This window comes from Thamnophis elegans, chromosome 1 (assembly GCF_009769535.1).
Source record: "Thamnophis elegans isolate rThaEle1 chromosome 1, rThaEle1.pri, whole genome shotgun sequence".
NCBI lineage: Eukaryota > Metazoa > Chordata > Lepidosauria > Squamata > Colubridae > Thamnophis > Thamnophis elegans.
The window spans coordinates 120,645,542-120,665,423 of NC_045541.1; the positions used below are offsets into that span (position 1 = coordinate 120,645,542).

Genomic DNA, 19,882 nt, shown 5'->3' on the forward strand with positions numbered 1-19,882 from the left:
TAGTATCAATATATTGTATTTCAGTTCAAAATAAAGGATTTCATACCTTCCAGCCAGTGTTTGTTCATTATAACTAATGTGTTTTCCAAAGTTAAGTACAGAGCTTCAAGAGAGCCAAATGTATTTCCTGAATAGGGTTAAAGCTTTTAAATCCCTACCACATGATTTGTTCATCAACTAAGACATCAACTAAGTGTGACTTGCTTTTGGCTTAGTATGTTGCATGAATTCAACAATTTGTAGGTTTATTCAACAATGCACAGGATAAAGAAAGGGTGGGTTACAATGGTGCATGAAACAGAACTCTTGTGTTTTGTTAATGATTACTTTATCAGTGTGAAAAACCATGTCTATGGAGATTCTCAGTCATCCAGGTCAGAATTGTCCCAAAGGTGTTTTTCAAGAGGCAACTGGACTTTCTTGGTTTTTCTTTGAAGACATTTCACTTCTCATCCAAGAAGCTTCTTCAGCTCTGACTGGATGGTGGGGAATGGAAGGATTTATATTTCTTGCATACAGTGGTTATTTGCATTATTTTAGAGAGTTGTTGAGGCCATTTTGGAGGTATATCTGTATCTCGGGTCATCTGAGTAGTACAAATAGGTGTGGAGCCTTCTTGAAACTGCTGAAATGCTCCTCCACTCTCTTGGATGAGAAGCAAAACATCTTCAAAGAAAAGCAAGACAGTCCAGTTGCCTCTTGAAAAAGCACCTTTGGAACAACCATGACCTGGATGACTGAGACTCTCCATAGATATTAATTGGATGTAAACAGCTTTTCATGAAGGCAGTATATATATATAGATGTGTAAAAAAAATCTAAATACAACATATACAATATAGAAAAAAATTAAGCTTTTTTATTTCAGAGGTAAGAGTTTTTAGCATTCTTCTCCCTAAACTATACTAAAACTCTATTTCAAATTTAAATAATTTATATATAGTAGACAACAATTATGAATCATTTCAAAAGGGCAACTTGATCAAAATGCTGGGCATCTAAACAATATGGCTTTATACAATGTATCTCAACCACATAGCTTTTTATGAATTATACAATATCCTATATTATAGTACAGTCATAAAAAAGAACTAGCAAGTTCTTTCACTACCTTGTAGCCCCCTTCCTCCAAAGTATAGAACATAAAATAACATCCATTTAGCAGCTGTGGAACATTCTTCCATTTGCTGTGCTAGAATTCTCAATAAATCTCTACTCCAATTTGATACATTTACCTAACATTTTACTGAGACACCATTCATTGAGTCTACAAAAAGTGTACCTGTCCAAAGAATGGATAAAGTACATGTGCTGTTGTCAGAGGAACTAAATTACCAATCCCAGAAATAAATTTTACAAATACAAGCCTTTTGGATAACCAAATATTACAAAAAGCATGGCACATTTGTGAAACTTAATCCCCAAATTAAGTATTTTGTAAATGTAGTATTAATCTTTTTGTTTTCTAGAAACCAATCCTTTAACTGTTTATCTGTGAGTTAAGTTACAGTTAACAGCCCTTCCAGGTTCTCATCCATAACATTTGGTAAAACATAAAAACAAGTACCAAAATTAGGGCTCTTGAAATAAATGCTACTCAGCAGAACCTATTCAAGCTTCATTCACTCAACAGAACTTCAAGTTTCAGTCCCAAATAAATTCAAGGAAGAGACACACTTAAGACAATTTAAAGAAAAATAAATGTTGGATTTAGCTGTTTTGCCAGCAGGAATATTGTCTGAGTGGAGTTCCACTCAGAATGTTCTCCCCCTTCACCTCCACCCCACCGCACAACACAGCAGCATTTGTTTTACTGTTCTGAAGAATTCCTCACTCCTGTGCAGATCTGGGGAAGCATAAGTGACTTCAGGGGGAGGGAAAATGACACCAACAGCTTTCACCAGTGAGATCTGTGAATAAAGTCTTCTTCCATGAGGAACCGATTCTGGATCCAACACTTTCAGTTCTATATTTACAAGCTTAGATATAAGCGTACATAAATATGGCTGGGATTAACCATTATAAATCAACAGGCTTGACAATAGGAAGTAGTTTTGCTGTGGGGATTGGGTTTTTTGGTGATCCTCTATACCGAGTCTTTGTTCCTGCCATTTTCCTGAGAACATATTTATCAGGTGTACCCACTGAAGCATTTAAGCTTGTGCTTGTTTTAACAACAGTTTTTGGTGCTTCATGGTTAGTTAAGTCCTCAAGGACAGATTTGGAATTATTATTAAATGTTTCTTTGACGGTTTGCTCTGATGAATATATCAAATGAGGATAGGATTTAGGAAAGAGAGCCAATTGATCATGGTTTTCTTTGCATGTCTGTTTAGAAGGTAATGAATTTGTCAGTGAATGGTCTGTAGTTACTGCACAGGAAGACAATGCAGTTTCATAGCTCACTGATTTAGCAAGAGAAGTGCAACCATTACCAGCTTGTTTACAAGTGACTGACTGTTTATGAGTTTCCAAGAGGGAATTTATTCTCCTTACAGATTGACGGACTGGGGTACGTTGAAATTTAAGCACTGGCTTACTTCTGGTTGCAGAATGTGGTTCGTTTAATGAAAGTTTGTTGAACCAATGTATATGCTCAGCCACTTTTGCTGAAGGGGAAGATTTAGATTTGTCATAGGATTCCGTTTGAAGAAACAGTTGGTCATTTTTATCTCCACCTTCTGAGAAAGAGGTCTCTTTCTTTGTATTACAGTATTTAGATTCCTTTTTTGGACAGATAAATGGCTTATTTGATTCCACCATCTTCTTCTGCACATTATTTACATTATTTATTTGAATAACATGAGATGTAATCAACTGGTCTACTTCTTCCAATCCATCACTTTGATTTAAAATATGGATTGAATGATCACTCTTATTATTTTGGAAGAGTCCATTAATAGCATTGACCTGATCAATGGTATTCGATTTTGTGACTGATTTTGCAACCTGAGGTTTCTCCTTAACATCTACTTTCTTATCTGTTTTTTTGAAGGAATTGTTCTTTAATTTTAGTAAATTTGATGTTGAAGGCTCCGTTTCATATAAATCATGAAGGTTGCTTCCAGATTCAGAAAATGCTTTCTTAATTCTCATTAGCATGTGTTCAGTTAAATTATTTTCATCCTCACAAAAAGATATTTTTTGTTTACTGCTATCACATTCACTACTTGAGAACATGGGCTCAGTGGGAATAACTAATGGCTTTCTATTGGCAGGAGCAGTTTCAGAAGAAGAGATTTCTGTTTCAGGACATCCCATTAATGAAATTCTGGTGTCCTGAGAGTCTGTGGTTGCAGGACCAATCCAAGACATTCGATAGTTTGCTGAAGTATGATGGCTTGGTGTTTGTAAATTTTCTTCTGACTTGCTGAAGTTTTTCAAACCTTAAAAAATAGACACTTTAAAAAAAATCAGCAAAATCAAAATTGTACACATCAAATGAACATTAATACTATAATTCCATTTAACAAATATCAAAACTCTGCTTTTATACTATAGTACCATGTAATATCATTGTTATAACTTCACTGGTCCAATAGGGTTACTAAGAATAAAAAAGCCATTAGTGGACTAGCCTTAAAAGAGCATATAAATGCAATAGTCATGCCATTCTGGTCTTTTCTTAACTTGGGTACACATTGTACTTCTCCCATGTTAATTTTAGTGCCATATATGAATTATGTAGGAAGGAACAAAAATCTTAATGTTTGTAAAATGAAACAATCTCCACAGAATCATTCTATATATTTAGAATGTATATTTAAAACTGAAGTGTCAAATAGGAACACATTAGGAAAATAATTTCTGGTTACTTTATATCTCAATACATGATCAAAAGCAATCACTTGTATTCTGAAGTGCAAATCTGTACATATGTCCAATTGTATTAGTCTATTTGGAAAATGCATTAGTCTCATTTGGAAAAGGGACAGTAACCAATAACATGCTACTGCTGCCAGTATGGAAACACAGGACACAATAGTACAGATTTTTGAGAAACCAGATACATCTGGACTTAAACTGACCTCTCAGTTCTAACAGTGACTGACTTTCTTAAATTCAAAGAGCCCACAAAATAGTCAAACACTGCAGAAAACTGGCAGCAAAGAGAAAAAGAAGTATAGTGGTCATCATAGTGTAGAAATGTATGTTAATTCTGTGAGATACTGCCCAATCTATAATTGTTGGAATGTTGACATGTAGCAGGGATGATTAACCTTAAAGGTCAACATGGTCTTTTATTATGTGGATTTTTAACCTAATTTTCAATCAAATAGAGTTTATAAAACAATGTAGTTTAGATCAAGAATTAATAGTATAATTAGCTACAGCCCTAAAACACCCTGCATCAGTTATGTTGCTGAAGTCCCAAGAATCTGGAAAGTACTTGGTTGCAATAGAAATAGAATGTAAAATGCAATAAACATTTAAATAACATTTCACCCTAAACCCTCACTCCATAATGTAGTGCAACACAATACTATTGCTACTGAAAAAGGTTTGCTATATTAAGGTTACATTGTATTTACCCTTTAATTATAGACTTACCAACACATGGGCTTAACAATGTTGCCGTTTTCATAGTTTCGACTCCATTTTCTTTATCTTGATGACCAGCAAGTCGGTGACCAATGTTTTCAGCTCTGTGGTTATCTTCATGCTCCACTGCAGTATTCTTAAAATAAAAAAACAGTTTGATACAATTTTAATCAGATGCTTCTTGTATTCTTCTACATTCTCATAAACAGAGAGCACCTGGGATTTCTAACAGGAAACACACCATAAGAGAGAATGGACTAATAGGCAGTGGCCATTAATAAAAAGAGGACAAGGGAAGAGGATTAAAAGCAAGACTAAATTGGTAAATGCTAACAATTAAGAACAGGTAAGTTTAAATCAGAAAAACAGCAAACATCTTAAAAGAGAATGGACTAGCAGGCAATGGCCATTAATAAGAGGATAACAAGGAAGAGGATTAAAAGCAAGACTAAATTGGTAAATGGTAAATGCTAACAATTAAGAACAGGTAAGTTTAAATAAAAAAAATAGCAAACATTTTCATGGAGATAATGTCAGTAAGCAACCCTTCAGATTTTTAGACTATTTACCACACATCCTGTATCACACAACAGATTGAATTACCCTTCAATCTTTATTACAAATAATAAACCAATAAGAATATTGTCCCATCTGTACTTTTTTTCAAGAGGCAACTGGACTTTCTGTTTTTTCTCTGAAGATGTTTCACTTCTCATCCAAGAAGCTTCTTCAAAGTGAAACGTCTTCAAAGAAAAAAACAAAAAGTCCAGTTGCCTCTTGAAAAAAAGCACATTTGGGACAACCATGACCTGGATGATTGAATCTCCATAGACAACAAGAATATTCTGCAAAAGACTGTTACTAGCCTAAAATTACGAAAGTGGGCTTCAGAGAAATCAAACTGCTCTATTTTCCTCTTCAACTTCCAATCATAACCAGCTGTAATGAATTGTTTTGTGTGTATGTATCTGTGAATATTAGTTGCATGGAGTTTATAGAAGCTACTATTTCCATTAAAGAGTGAAGCATGGTTTTATATATAGCTATATGATACCTGTCTGTTGCTTCTTCCAAGAATGAACTTTAATCGTAATGATCTGCGTACCACTTCTTTCCGGCTGATTTTAGGAGAAAAACAACCTGTTTTTCCAGATTCAACTCTGAAAGGAAAGAGAGATAAGTTTACTGAATGCTGTTCTAAACTACTGATGAGAACCAGTATGGTATAGTGGTTAAAGTACTGGCCTAGAAACAAAGATATTATGAGTTTTAATCCCACTTTAGGCATGAAAGCTGGCTAGATAGTTTTAGGCTAGTTACCTTTTCTTTCTCCATCCAATGCACATTATAGGATTGTTGCTGTGGGGAAAATAGGAGGAAGGACTACCTGTCTGTAGGTAGGATAAAAATAAATAAAACTGATATTCTAAAATCAGCTAATTTAAAAGGAAAGTAAATATTTAAGAATAATCTAGTTATAAAAGAAGAAAATAGTAACCAAAATGAAAAAAAAATCTACTGAGAGTAGATTGTGGGAGGTCCATTCCTGAGTATATAATAGAACATTAGTGTCAACTACAGAACTGATATTATTTGTTTATATGATAAATAATGAACTTTCAATTAATTCCTAGATATTTCATGTAACTGAAACAAATACTAAAACTGAGGAGAGCTAAATATTTCTAAATATCTTTATTTTATCTATTCATTATTCATAATAATTAATAATGAAATGTTATCAAAATAATAAAGGATAAAAGGTATGTATATTCAAAGAGAAATATTTTACTACAGTAAAATAACATGGATCAAGCAGCTTTCAAAAAACCAAAGGCCATAAGATTTGACTCGGTCATTGTATTTAATACTGTTCAGATTATAAAATATTAACACATTTAAATATAACAAGAAGTATATTATTATACCTTCTTTGCCAGAAGTGCCTATTTTAACAAACGTACCTTTGTACTTTTTTATTGGCAATCCTTTTGCTCCTTCGACTTCTTATATTAGAGAGAGACTTCTCACAAGTAGCTGAGGTAGATAATGAAGCTTGAGATGTATCCAGAGACGCAAAAGGGCTACCTACAAATGGAGCTATAGGATGTACAAAAATAACAGCTTATTTTAAAATCTTTCTTCTTATGAATAGAATTTTTATGCATAAAAATGTCTTAGGGAAATAAACTACAATCATGTTCTTTCATAATCTGCTTAGTCAAACAAAAAAATTATCTGGCCCAGGAATCTATTCTTTAAACAATATTTTAAAAACAACCACTCCACAGATTTTAGTAAAACATTAATAGTTTTCATTTTTATTATTTCCAACTTATCCGAATGTAAGAAAAGAATGTCTACCTCCAACAAAAAAACAGAACTGGACCAAATATGGTGTGAATAAAAGAAAGACCATGTTTAAAAAATGGACAGGATGTGGCTGGGGATTGCAGAGAAAAAGAATCCTGAAAAATTCTTACAATTCATTCCTGTGGCAAAGAAAGTTGGGCAATGGCTCAGAACGCTTGTAGCTGTTCTATTTAAGCCCCTTTCTCTTTGTACCACCGGGGTAGTACTATATTTGTTTATTTATACCCCACCAACAGTCCCGAAAGGTTGTAGTATATTATGGAATATGTCATCTATGATTATCTTCATGGTCAATTCAATTATTGATGACTTCTTCAAACACATTTAGGAATTTGTGCCAGAAATAGCATATTAAGAATTCAAATTAGTCTTAAAAAATTCAAGACTTTCAAAATTACTTGAATTTTTTTTCTTTTCTAACAATGAAATCTTTCCCAGAATTTTTAGCTGTAGGTAGTTTAGTGAATGTCTACTCAGTTATATTACATCAAACTGTCATTTAGTTGTTAAATTACTCTTACGGCATGTGAAATACTTTCAGAGCTATGTAAATGCTATTAAGCAATGCAAGAAATAAAGAAAATGTCATGGTAGTATTGTTTGTACACAATATTTCTGAATTGTTGTCTGTAATAAGGAAGAGTGCAAAGATAGGAATTTGAACACCCAGAGAACATTGTTGAATATTTTTACTCTACCTGATCCAGGTGTTAAGCTAATGTTAAAAAGGGTATTTGGTAGCATTTCAGGACCCATGCTATGTCCAACAGATCGCCTTTTCTTGCTAGATAAGCGTTGACAGGAATCAGCAGGATATTTACGCTTAAAATTTGGAGTAACCATCACTGGAGTCATTGATGAAAAGACTATAAAGAAAAAAATATTTGTGCAGTCAAATATTTAATATGGCAAAACATACAAAATACAGATTATTAATTGTATGTGCACCACAATTGCAAATAGAAATTATTTGTTTCATCCTACAATTAGCAATGTGAAGAGCAATGAAAAGGAGAAACTGAAAAAAAAAATTTTTTTTGGAGGGGGGGGGGGATTTTGTCCTCACCCTAAAAAAAAAAAGGAACTTGTGAAAAACTGGAGCCCCTTGCACATATTATTACCATGTTTTGTAATGTTTATTTAATTACATGTTTATATTCCCTTTTTCCAAGAGCTCAAGTTGGCCTACATGAACATCTCCATTTAATTGCACAACAGCAACCCTGTGTGATATGTTGGACTGAGCGAGATTGACTGAGTCATGTCATTTGAATGAGTTTCCATGGATAAAAGTGACTTGAACCTGAATCTCCCTAGTCCTAGTCCAACACATTAACCACTACATCACATACATAAGATTGAGCACTGCATGGTCAAAAAAAATATTTTTGTTTCTTTCCATACCGTTTGCAACAATTACCATGTTTATTCCCACCACCACCACATATTAGAACAAAGCCATGCAATGTAAGACAAAAGAAGGATTTCTTGTTAGCAATATAAGTAAAATGCTTTTGGAGCATGTATGCAAACTGAAATAACAGCTGAAATATCCTTTTAGTTGTTATGGTGGCAAAGTACAAAATGGCACTAAGCTTTAAAATGCAGCAAAATAAGCAGGTCATGTCTTAAGTGTAAAACTCAGCTCAATGGAATAGTATATGTAAGGATAAAAAGAAGTATTACTGACTTGCTTACACTGTAATCTACCATATACTATTCCAGTACTGTAATATTAACATGTTCAAGCCTTACTGACATGAAGGGCTTCATGCAAATGCACGATACCTACCACATTGGTCTCTCTGAGGAGTAGTGGAGGGTGTTCTGTTAGATTTAAGTTTATTCAGAGCTCCACTAACAATATCTGAAATTGAAGATACATCAAGCTATTTTAATGTTTAATATCTTTTCCTATTTAGCCCTTGATAAACATTTGCATCTTTAAAACTTGAGTTTAAAAAAAATTGCAGAAGCAATTTACTTATTACCTCCTATGCTCTGCCGTCTCCTTCTCAAGTGTTCGGAAGGAGTTTCAATTTCGCTTTCTTGATCATCATGGAGCACAGGTGTAGAGGCAGAATAATCAGTGCTAAGTATGGATGGTATTTTTTCCAGGATAAACTTTGGTATTTGTCCTGAAAAAAGATATAATTATTTTTTTTAAAAAAGGACTAAACGATCTTCTAATGTTATAATACTGATCATCATCACTTTACCTATTTTTTCTGCATGATCAATCAATGTCTGCACAACTCCAGCCTGCAAGCGGACTTTCTTCTCTGTGTGTACAGATATTTTTTCAATTTCACTTGATTGCAAGAGATTTGGAGCAAAAACTAGTGCTAGATTACAACTATCCATCTTGTTCTCAGCAGATCTATGCGATAAAAAAATAGAAGTGTTTTAGATTTCATGTTTGTTTAATATTCATTGTTCAAAATGCTAAATTAGCATTGATATTGAAGAGTTCTTAATTACAAACTACCCTGTTTCTCTGAAAATAAGATCTCCCCAGATAGGGTATGCAACTCTTGGGGGAGCTACATACACCCTGGTGCAAATCTCAAAGTTTAAATTGTTTCAACGAGAAATCTTAGAATGAAATATTATTATAATCAGAGCATGACTGAGTCATTTATGATTTCTTTCTAACTACATGCTCCAAAAGAAAAAGAAATTTTCTTCCTAATGTTTCTTTTTGGATTTTGGACTTTACTTTATTTATATGCCGCCCTTTTCCCTGAGGGGACTCAGGGCGGCTCACAATCCAGGGGGAGGGAAGTAAAAGACAAAGTACACACATGAAGACAATACATCGTTAAAAAACGCAACAGTCATACTATTCGGGTGGGGTTGAAGTCTTTAGCCCCAGGCTTGTCGGGACAGCCAGGTTTTAAGGGCTATGCGGAAGGTCTGGAGGGTGGTGAGGGTACTCCACGGGGAGTTCGTTCCATAGGGTCGGAGCAGCCACCGAGAAGGCTCTCCTCCGGGTAGTTGCCAGTCGACATTGACCAGCTGATGGAATTCGGAGGAGGCCTAATCTATGAATTGCCTAGAAATAGTTAAACTGTGATATCTTATGAATATGATGTATTTTGAACAAAATTGCTTACTAAAAATAAATGTTAAAATACATATATACGTAATACAACTAGATTAGTTTAAGGCATCAAAAATATTCCAATTCAAAAGCAGAAAATACTCTAAACCTCCACCTGGTCCTCATATCTTCTACAGTTCCATTGCAGGTATATAACAGAGGGCATATCAAACCCAAAATATACATGAAATCTGCAGATTACCTCAGAGACACTTTTTTGAGAAACTGGAAGAAATATCTGAGAGTTTCAATTATTCCCTCATTTACAAGGCAGGAGATGAGCAGTGTAGCAGAATTCCGCTCCTCGCTTTCTAACTTCTGGGCCTTAATAAGAGCTTCTTGCAGGTTATATGGAAGGATTGGCTCAGGCAATTCTCTGAAGAACTGCTTCAGAAGTCCTGCAACATCACATGGTAGTGCACTGGATAGGCAATTTTCACCTTTATCCACTTTATTCTAAGAATGGTAAGAAAATAAAGATTAGCAATGTAGAAAACAGCATACTTTGATAAATGGCAACGGAGATCTGGAATTAAGCTCAAATCTACTGAGTAATTCAAGGTACCTACACATAGACAACATATTTTGGTTTTGGTATAAATTTGTGGAAAGAGGATGCAGCAATATTAAGCACATCAGTGTCAACACATCAACATTGTTAAAAATAAAACAGAATAGGGAAGTGCTGTACCTTTAAAGTTTTTAAGCGAACAACTGATCCAGATTTTCTGAACAGTCCCTCTATTTGAATATGTTCTTCCAAGTATTGACAAGCCTCAACTAAAAAGCTGATGAGACAGGGGGGAAGGGGGACAGAGAGAGAAAGAGAGAGGGGAGGAAGGGGGAGGAAGAGGGAGGGAGGGAGGGAGAGAGAGAGAGAGAACACTTGAATTTAGCTTTTGCAGTCTTGGTCTTAATTTGACTATATTCAGATTGGTAAATATTATAGTTAATAGGATGAGATATATAAAATATTTACAGTTTAATTCTGGATGAAGGGCAGTTTCCTTTATTCTGCCACTAGCAGCTTTGCAAAAATAAAAATATATGGTTACTTTTACCCTGAATATCTACTGTTCTTTCTCACCCTTTCTATTATTGCACTGTAATGCTAGAAACAAATAAATTGTCACCTCATTAAAACAAAGAGTCCTTATGTCTTCTGCTTATTGCATTACAGAGCTGATTATTGACTGTTATATTTTTACCAAAACTTAAACCTAATTTATATATGATGTAACATAAATTTGCCATATTTGTGAAGACTCTAGTTATAGTCAAATTGTAACTTACCAAGGTATATTTCCATATTCACATACAACTTGAGGTAATTCTTGAAGAAATATTCCAAATACTTTCCCCTGAAAAATAAAACATATCATTTAATAATGTAGAAAAATATGCTTCACTAACAAAATGAACTAAAATCTAAAAAGGCTTTTGGTATAAATCCATTTATCTCTTTTTTAAATGTAGATATATTAGCAAACAAAAAAAAAGTTGTAGTTTACAAGTCCCTTATTCTATATTAGTCGCTAGACAATCATTCCAAAGTTAATAATTTAATTACTCACTTTATTAACATGTACAAAATACCTAAAACTGAAAAAAGACAACCATCTAAAAACTTCCTATGAAAGTCTTCTATATAATTTGTATTGTAGCAGTAGCTTCTTGAATTCTATCTGTGTGATATAGGTTTAGGATAACAGCTTATTTCATCAGCTGAAGTTACCCAATGGTATGTTAACCAGAAGAATAAACTATAAATAGCATTTATCTAATCAGATTGTGCTCTTTTTAAGCATAGATATACTTGCTTATTCATGCAAGAATAAGTAACCACTTTACTCCCCGCATCTTAAGTTCTAAATAGATCAAATTGTTTCGAGAGCTAAATATCAGTATCAGATCAGAAATATAATCAGTAATGATAGTAAAAATGTAGAGACACTAAACTGAAGAATGGCTATTTGTATTTTTGAAAGCTTTGATTTTTGATTCGAGTCTGATGGCTCTATAAATAGTAATGACACAGACCAACAGACTTTTCCTTATTTCCAAAGGTGCTTTTTCAAGAGGCAACTGGACTTTCTGGTTGCCTCTTGAAAAAGCACCTTTGGGACAATCATGACCTGGACAATCTCCATAGACATTTCCATATTCCTATTTTCAAAATCAAAGTAGCATTTATTAATCACATTATTTTTATTGGTTAATCCATACAACACAGAATCGGATTGGAAGTCAATCTTGAAGGTCTTCTAGTCCAACCCTCAAGGAGACCCTATTCCATTTTGACAAATAGCTGTCCAGTCGCTTCTTGAAAACCTCCAGTGATGGAGCACCCACAACTTCTGGAATTAAGCTGTCCTGATTAATTGTTCTGTCAGGAAATTTCTCCTCAGTTCCAGAATCTCTCTTTAAAATTCTTTCACCCGTTACTTTTTGTCCTGCCCTCAGGTCTACCTTGCCACCATAGCAGACCTTGTTTGCTAACAGAGATATATGATAGCAAATGACTATTGTTTGCAGATAGCTACTGTATTCCCACCCAAAGTTGTACAGGTAGTCCTTGACTTACAACAGTTGACTTTGTGACCATTCGAAGTTACAATGGCACTGAAAAAAGTGACATGATCATTTTTCACACTTATAACCATTGGCCACATGAATAACATTCGGAATAACAACTGATTCACATTTATGACATTTGCAGTTTAGGGATCATGTGATCCCCTTTTGCTACCTTCTGTTAAGCAAACTCAATGAGGAAGCCAGTTTCACTTAACAACGGTGTTACTAATTTAGTAACTGCAGTAATTCACTTAACAAATGGGGCAAGAAGAGTCGTCAAATGGGGCAAAATTCACTTAACAAATTTCTCCCTTAGCAACATACATTTTGGACTCCATTGTGGTCGTAAGTTGAGGACTTCCTGTATTTACACAGCCCGTCTTCTCAAGTCCTTTTGTCTGGGTCCTCGGGAACAACTGAGGAAGCACCTTCGAGCGGAAGGGAAGCCCAAACCAGCTGCAAGAAGGGCAGCTGCCTAACTTCCATCAGACGCTGACGCCTCGGGTCATCGCAACTCCCACGGCTTCGCCAGCGCCTTCACGAAAGTCCAAAAGGGCGCCTGATGGCGGAACGCCCCCCTCTCCCCCAGTACATTCCGACTCACCCCTCCCGCGACCGTCGACCTGGACGCTTTCCTCTTCCCGGTGCGATTCTTCAACTTGATCCCGTAGGCGGCTCGGAGCTGCTGCTGCACGGCCAGCTGGGCCAGCCTTTTTCCGGGACCATCCATAGCCGCACTTCTGAACCGCCGCTGTTCTCCTCACCACTCGGCCGTCATCTCCTCAAGCCGCCCGTCTTCTGGGCGCAGGCCGTCAATCACGTACTCAAACAGAGCGCCTGCCCAGCCCTGCTATCTGATTGGGTGGCTTCTGTCTTCGAACTCTCAGGACCCCTTGGGCGCCCTCAACGGTCACCGAGGTAAATAAAGGCAGGTCGCGTCGAAAGCCCGTCATTTCGTGAGAAGGATTGGGGAGGTGCTGGTAACGATGTAGTTATCCGTGGAGCCTTTCGCGTTTTTCCCCCGAGTCTGTGGGATTAGGCGATTTAGAAAGTGTAAGAGAAATAATAAATAAGCAAAACGTTCAGGCGATAGCTGTAGGCACCTAAAGGTCCTCGCGTTTAAAAATAAAACGTAGATACACTAAACCGAAGAATGACTATTTGTCTTTTTGAAAGTTTTGACTTTCGATTCGAGTCTTTCTGATGGCTCTATGGACAGATGCAACCCATCGTGACTCCCTTTAGCAATGGTTAAAAAAAGGTTTTAATAGCAGGTTCAAGCTGGTTTCGCTTTGTCTGAGGTGCAGCTCTTGTGGTTCATATATTGGGGGGGGGGGAGTGTTACTTGGCAAAGTTATTCGGTGTTTCTCTCTAAAATTCGACGACTGAGCTCTTTCCAACCACTGGACGTTTTTAAGAAGATATTGGATAACCATTTGTCTTGAAGTGGTGTAGGATTTCCTGCCTAAGCAGGGGGTTGGACTAGAAGACCTCCAAGGTCCCTCCCAACTCTGTTACAGAATAACAGAGTTGGGAGGGACCTTGGAGGTCTCTGTTAATTCAACTCCATTCCAACTGGGTGCCTGAGTTTTATGAGCAACATAACAAAAACTTTTAAGACCTGTGCTATTTCATCTAATGAAACAGAACAAAAGACCATGGTTTGTTAGCTAAGCCATGGTTGGCTGTGGTCACACAACACAACAAACCTAAAAGCTTGGTGTGCAGACTGGGAAAGCTGGTTAGGTGTAATATGCTAAGCTTATCATAGAGTATCATTTGAGGGATAAGACTTAGGACTATTATGAAGGAAAACCAAATGACTTCATTTAGTATTTTATCAAGGCTCAAGGTAATTCAATAAGGTGTTTGGGGTTTTTTGCCGTGGAAAGCGAAATGTTGATTATCCTGCTAATCATTTTGCAGTTCCACTAATTCAATGGAATTTACAATCAAAGGCCAAGAGATTCAATACTTGACATTTTATTTCATATGCCAATAGCGTAGAAGTATTATGATTTTTAATAAATTGTGGTAAAACCTGTTCAGCTTGTGGTGTACCCTGAATAGTACAATTATGTGAAAAAATGAAATAGCAACTTTTGGCAGCCAAGCCATACAATAAATAAATATTAGTATGTTCAAGTAGCTTTCTTGAGACAACTTGTCCTTAAAGAATAAATAAAACTAGAATGAGTGCAAAGTTTTGAATAAACCCAAAACCCCTTCTTTCTGTGGAAAAAGAAGGAAAGATTGATTTCAAATTTCTTCAATAATCTAAAATTGCTTCATCAGTAACAGCATTTTAGATCATTTCTGTTTACAATATTGTAAAATGAGATATATAACAGAAGGGGGAGCTCTTGTGTGAGACACTGGAAGTTCCTTCTGTCACCAACAATACAATATACACAATCTTGGTTGTTATTATGTTACATTGTATTTCACAATATAAATTTATTTTATTTTTTTAATATATATTTATGTGTGTAGATTGTTACAAGTAGTCTTGTTACAATTAAGCCCCAAATTTATGCTGCTAAGTGAGATGGTTGCTTTATTTTACAAACTTTTTTGCTATAGTTCTTAAGTGAATCACTGTAGTTGTTAAGTGAATTGTGTGATCATTAAGCAAATCTGGCTTCCCCTGTGTCTTTCCTTGTCAGACGTCATTGGGAAGGTTACAAATGGTGACCACATGACCTAGGACAGTGCAAGTGTCATAAATACATGCCTGTTGCCAAGCACCTGAATTTTGATTTTGTGACCAGGAAATGCTGTAATGGTCGTAAATGTGAAAACCAGTCATAAGACACTTTTTTCAATGCTATTGTAATTTCAAACAGTTATTAAATGAATGGTTTAAGTCAAGCATTACTTGTACTTGTAAGTTTCTTGGAAGAATATATTTTAATTCTACAAACCTATAGATGTTGAAATAATCAGATAATTGCTAAAGATTCTTTGCCTTCTTTTAATTTAATTTAATTTAATTCAGTTATTGTGGTATCAGTTTTGAATTAAGTTCTCTGTTGGTGATCTCAACCTATTCTGAAATCTCTGTTCAAAGTGGTTTTAATTTAAATCCCTCTTCATCAAAGAGCCAAGAAGTTTGAATTCTTTTCTTTCAGCTGATGTGGAAAGATGAGTGAGCTGTGTATTATGATAAGAACAAAGGAATGCTCAAATTACGTTGTTAAGAAATTATGTTACACCATTGTTCTACTTCAGTCGCCAGGTACACGTATTAAAATTTCAAGATATTTTCCTGATGAAAACTTTCAGACTTTTAATATAAAAACAAGATTTAAAATAATGTATTCATAAGTTAATTCCTACAGAAAGTCTGGTGAAGAATCCAATAGACCATGTAGCTTTTAAGGTTGTTTGAAAAACTGTATTTATATACGTGTCTTATTTTCTAAAAAATCAAATAATAAAAACAAGACAAGACAAAAAGTATATCGAAGGCCCTATTACATAGTTTCTGTAGATAGAATTTCTTTAGCAATGAGACCTTTGGCAAGCTCTCTCCAAGATCTTATAAGATGAACAGATTCTCTTTGGAGGCTTAATATTATGATTGGTCACACAGTTAACTAGATGTTTATAATGGATTTGGCTTTTTTATCCAGCTATTGAGACCTTCCTAAAGATAGGCAAATGCTATTGTTTGATAGATTGTAAGAAAGGAAAGGAAGAAAGAAAGAAGAAAAAGAAAGGAAGGATTATAGCACTGTTCAAGTGATGTTGCAGATGTTTTGAGATTACTATGGTACTATCTTGCTTTCATTTTTTTGTTTACAATCTTCGTATAGTTGTAACAGATTAATAATTTTTATTCCCATAATCTTGCAGCTGCTGGCCCTGGTTACTAGCAAGCCATTCTGAGTCCTGTATCTTATTTGTCACCACATGTCCAAGAGCTCCAAAACCTGACATGATACTTGTTGACCCAGGTGATGACCAATCTGGTATGGTTTCTGTAAACGTCTCATTATGTGTTTTATGGGAGAGATATTATTCATCTGATGAGAACTGTCCAATGTGATTGAACGTCTGCCATAGCTTTCATATTCCTCAAAGCACACATGATGTCCACATTTTCTTTGCAAGTAAGGACTAGCAGCACCACAAAATAGACAAAGTAATAGAAAATGAAGACAATAAAGGGCTCTGGGTCTTTAGAATTCAAACAGACAAACCATATGGGACCTCAAATTTAACAATTGTCAATAATACAGATCAAAAAATACCTGGAGACAATACAATAGTAGAAAAAGACCTGGAAAAAATCAGATCTGCAAATATAAATCAAATGACTGTGTCAAAAGAAAGCAAAGATAACACAAAAACTAATAGACTCCTTGGGTGCAATCCCAAAACATCACTTCAGCTTTATTTAGAACTGTTTGCATCGTGCAGTGATAGCAATAGCACTTAAGACTTGTATACTGCTTCATAGTGCTTTACAGCCCCCTCTAAGCAATTTACAGACTCATCATATTGCCCCCAATTTGACAATCTCGGTCTTCATTTTACCAACCTCAGAAGGATGTTAGGCTGAGTCAACCTTGAGCCAATTTGGATTGAACTACTGGCAATCAGCAGAATTAGCCTGCAATACTGAATAACCACTGCGCCACCATGGCTCAGTGATACCTTTAACACCATAAAAAACAGTCTATCTTAGGTCCTTATGAAGGACTTGATAGGCAGATAAAAATGCCAAATGCAGTCTAAACATCTGCTGACTAACTGTAATAACTATCATCATCATCATCAAAATGAAAGCTATACAACTTTCAATGGGTTGGGTTTATCATACAGTTTGTCTTTGAACTCTTAGGGCCTGATGTGCCATTGTTTTTTTCTGTTTTTTTATGGGTAGGAAATTTTAGAGAGCCAGTTTGGTGTAGTGGTTAAGGCATCAGCCTAGAAACCAACCTTTTTATGTCTCCTGTTAGGTACAAAGCCAGCTGGCCAGTCATTCTCAGTGCTAAGAAGGAGGCAATGCCAAACCAGTTCTGCAGGTCTTGCCAAAAAAACCTGTCAAAAACTTGTGCAGGTAGTAGCCAAGAGTCAACATTCTAGCTAAGAAATTCTGGGAGTTCAAGTGCACACATCTTGTTGCCAAGTTTGAAAAATGCTGCAGGAGTGGGATACAATAGTTATATCTTTTTATTATCATCTCAAAGTAGAAGACACAAAATAACAGCAATAGGAGAGCAGATTCTGACCAAATGGTAGAACAAAACTTTAACAATAGTTCACTAGTTGAACCATTTAGTCAAAGCTGTGATAGGTGTCTCTTTGCTATACTGAATATTTTCATATCTACTAAATATGTTCATATGGAGGCTGGTCAGCTACCCATTGTGAATTATTTAATTTGAATTCCATTCCTAAATTGAACAGATATTTATTCTCAGTGGCCTCCCTAACTCTGCTATTCTAAGACTATGAGTTCAAAGAATTATTTGTATATATACTGTCATGGACCGACTGATAATAGAGTAAATATTTCTGTTATGTCTCTACACTATAGCTAACTGAAATAATTGCCTGAAAATGTGTCATTGATTTTGTGTGTTCCTGCCCTGTTCCCTTCAGCTGTCATAAAAATAAAATTTAGAACATACAATTCATATATTAGCCTCTAAGAGTGATTAATTCTGCCAACTTTCACAATAAATTCTTATTGTAGAAAGCAAGTATTTAAAGCAAGTGAATTTGTAAAATGTACAGCATAATCCTGCATATCATTTTTCAGAAATGTCCCTCTGTATTGAACAGGACTTCAGGATCTGATCTATAAATTTCACAAGATTTTCTGTAGTTGCATATGCATACATGTAATTCTTCTTGTTAATCCTTCTAAGCTGATCTTGACATTTCTCAAGAATCTCACGATCAGTCACTGAGCCATTATGAAAACCCCCGTGTCTTCAATTTGATTATAGTTCCTTAAAACATCCAGTGCAGAAACACTCCTAACCTCTTTGCCAATCATAATTTTAACTAAACTACTACTCTGTTTTGTTTGGCTTTAATTTTTTTTCACTTTCAGTTGTGTTTTTTGCAAGAGCTCAGCTAAACAAGGCTTTGAAGATGCACAAGGCGTCATGTGATGGTTGCAGTTGCATGTCCTCTTCAAGGATAGTGGTTTTGCTGCTACTTGACAGAGTGAAAGCAGGTCTCTGTATTAGTATGGCAAGCTGAAGAAACCACCACATCTAAAATTTGTTTCCTGTTCAGAAACCATGAACCACTGAAAGGCAAATGCTACAGGTCTTTTAAAAAGGTTCTGTTGGTGCAACACCTGTGATCCCAACACATTTCAGGTAGACTGTCTCCCTTCTAGTTGGGGGACAACTAGTTGCCAGCTCTTGGCTGTTTCTTATTTTTGATCGGAAAACAGAATACCTGAAAAAAAAAATTCTGTCAATTATGTTAAAAAAAGGACTATCTGTAAATTCAATCTCATTTTTTTAAAAATTAAAAAATGATTTTTTTGTTTTTTTGTTTTAGAGTGAGAATTGGAATTTGTGGCATGTCAGAGGCTTGTAAACCTAAACTAATTCCTACCACCTGCAACAAACATACAGCTAACAAATGGAAAAGATAGAGAATCGGAAAAGAAAAACATTTGAAAATTGGATTAATATGGAAATAACCTGTAATAAATCACTGAATTGAATTCAGACTACCTTCATGCAGCATTTTCTGTGAGTCACTTGTTTTTTGCATGATGTTATAATAAACCTGAAATGTTGTCATCAGTTCCCTCACAGTTTGAGCAATTATTAATATAGCTAATTGGCATGAGAATGAAATAACTGCTTTAACAGTGGAAGGTTGGGTAACTTCATAACCATTCAGGCATAATGGGCCATAAGAGTACATTTACAGTATCACTTATCAGAAGGTCAACCTGAAAATACATTGTATATCTTTATAATTTAGATTTTCAGTCAACTGATTTTTTATCATATTTTAAAAATATTTAACAAAACCAGGTTTCCTTGTTTAAATGAGTGTCCCATAAATAGTGCAGGAATGTATCTGTTCTACATATTTGATCATGTACTTTCAGTTTCTGTTTAAGGAATCTTTGTTTGAATTTACAGTACAGTATGTGTAATGTAAATGTATCAATATGTATCAATAAAACTTTGCCTGATAACCATGCTGAGATTGTAGCCTTGATTGAAACCTCCCTCCTGTGGGTAAGATGAGCCTAAGCTTCAGCTAAATATTACTTTGAGGATCTTCTGAATGCAGAAA

The 19,882-nt window shown here is 35.3% G+C and overlaps 1 protein-coding gene and 1 long non-coding RNA gene across 4 annotated transcripts; one reads left to right on the plus strand and one right to left on the minus strand.

Annotated features, from left to right (window-relative positions):
* Window positions 1–832: 832 nt before the first annotated feature.
* ARHGAP11A (Rho GTPase activating protein 11A) lies at window positions 833–13,446 on the minus strand. 2 transcript variants are annotated; one of them, XM_032237261.1, is made up of 12 exons: window positions 13,200–13,445; window positions 11,312–11,379; window positions 10,710–10,806; window positions 10,221–10,474; window positions 9,135–9,295; window positions 8,907–9,053; window positions 8,708–8,782; window positions 7,614–7,781; window positions 6,507–6,642; window positions 5,597–5,702; window positions 4,552–4,678; window positions 833–3,386 (listed from the first exon to the last, which is right to left on the minus strand). In XM_032237261.1, the coding sequence occupies exons 1-12, from the start codon at window positions 13,323–13,325 to the stop codon at window positions 2,020–2,022; spliced, it is 2,832 nt and encodes a 943-aa protein (XP_032093152.1). In that variant the 5' UTR covers window positions 13,326–13,445; the 3' UTR covers window positions 833–2,019. The 2 variants fall into 2 exon arrangements, with proteins under 2 accessions (XP_032093152.1, XP_032093161.1); XM_032237270.1 differs by lacking the exon at window positions 8,708–8,782 and having other exon boundaries at window positions 13,200–13,446.
* LOC116522394 lies at window positions 13,425–19,647 on the plus strand. Of its 2 annotated transcripts, none has more exons than XR_004256967.1 (4): window positions 13,425–13,513; window positions 15,727–15,833; window positions 16,454–16,569; window positions 19,127–19,647. It is a non-coding gene; the product is annotated as an uncharacterized LOC116522394 (long non-coding RNA). The 2 variants fall into 2 exon arrangements; XR_004256969.1 differs by having other exon boundaries at window positions 16,454–16,554.
* Window positions 19,648–19,882: the final 235 nt, after the last annotated feature.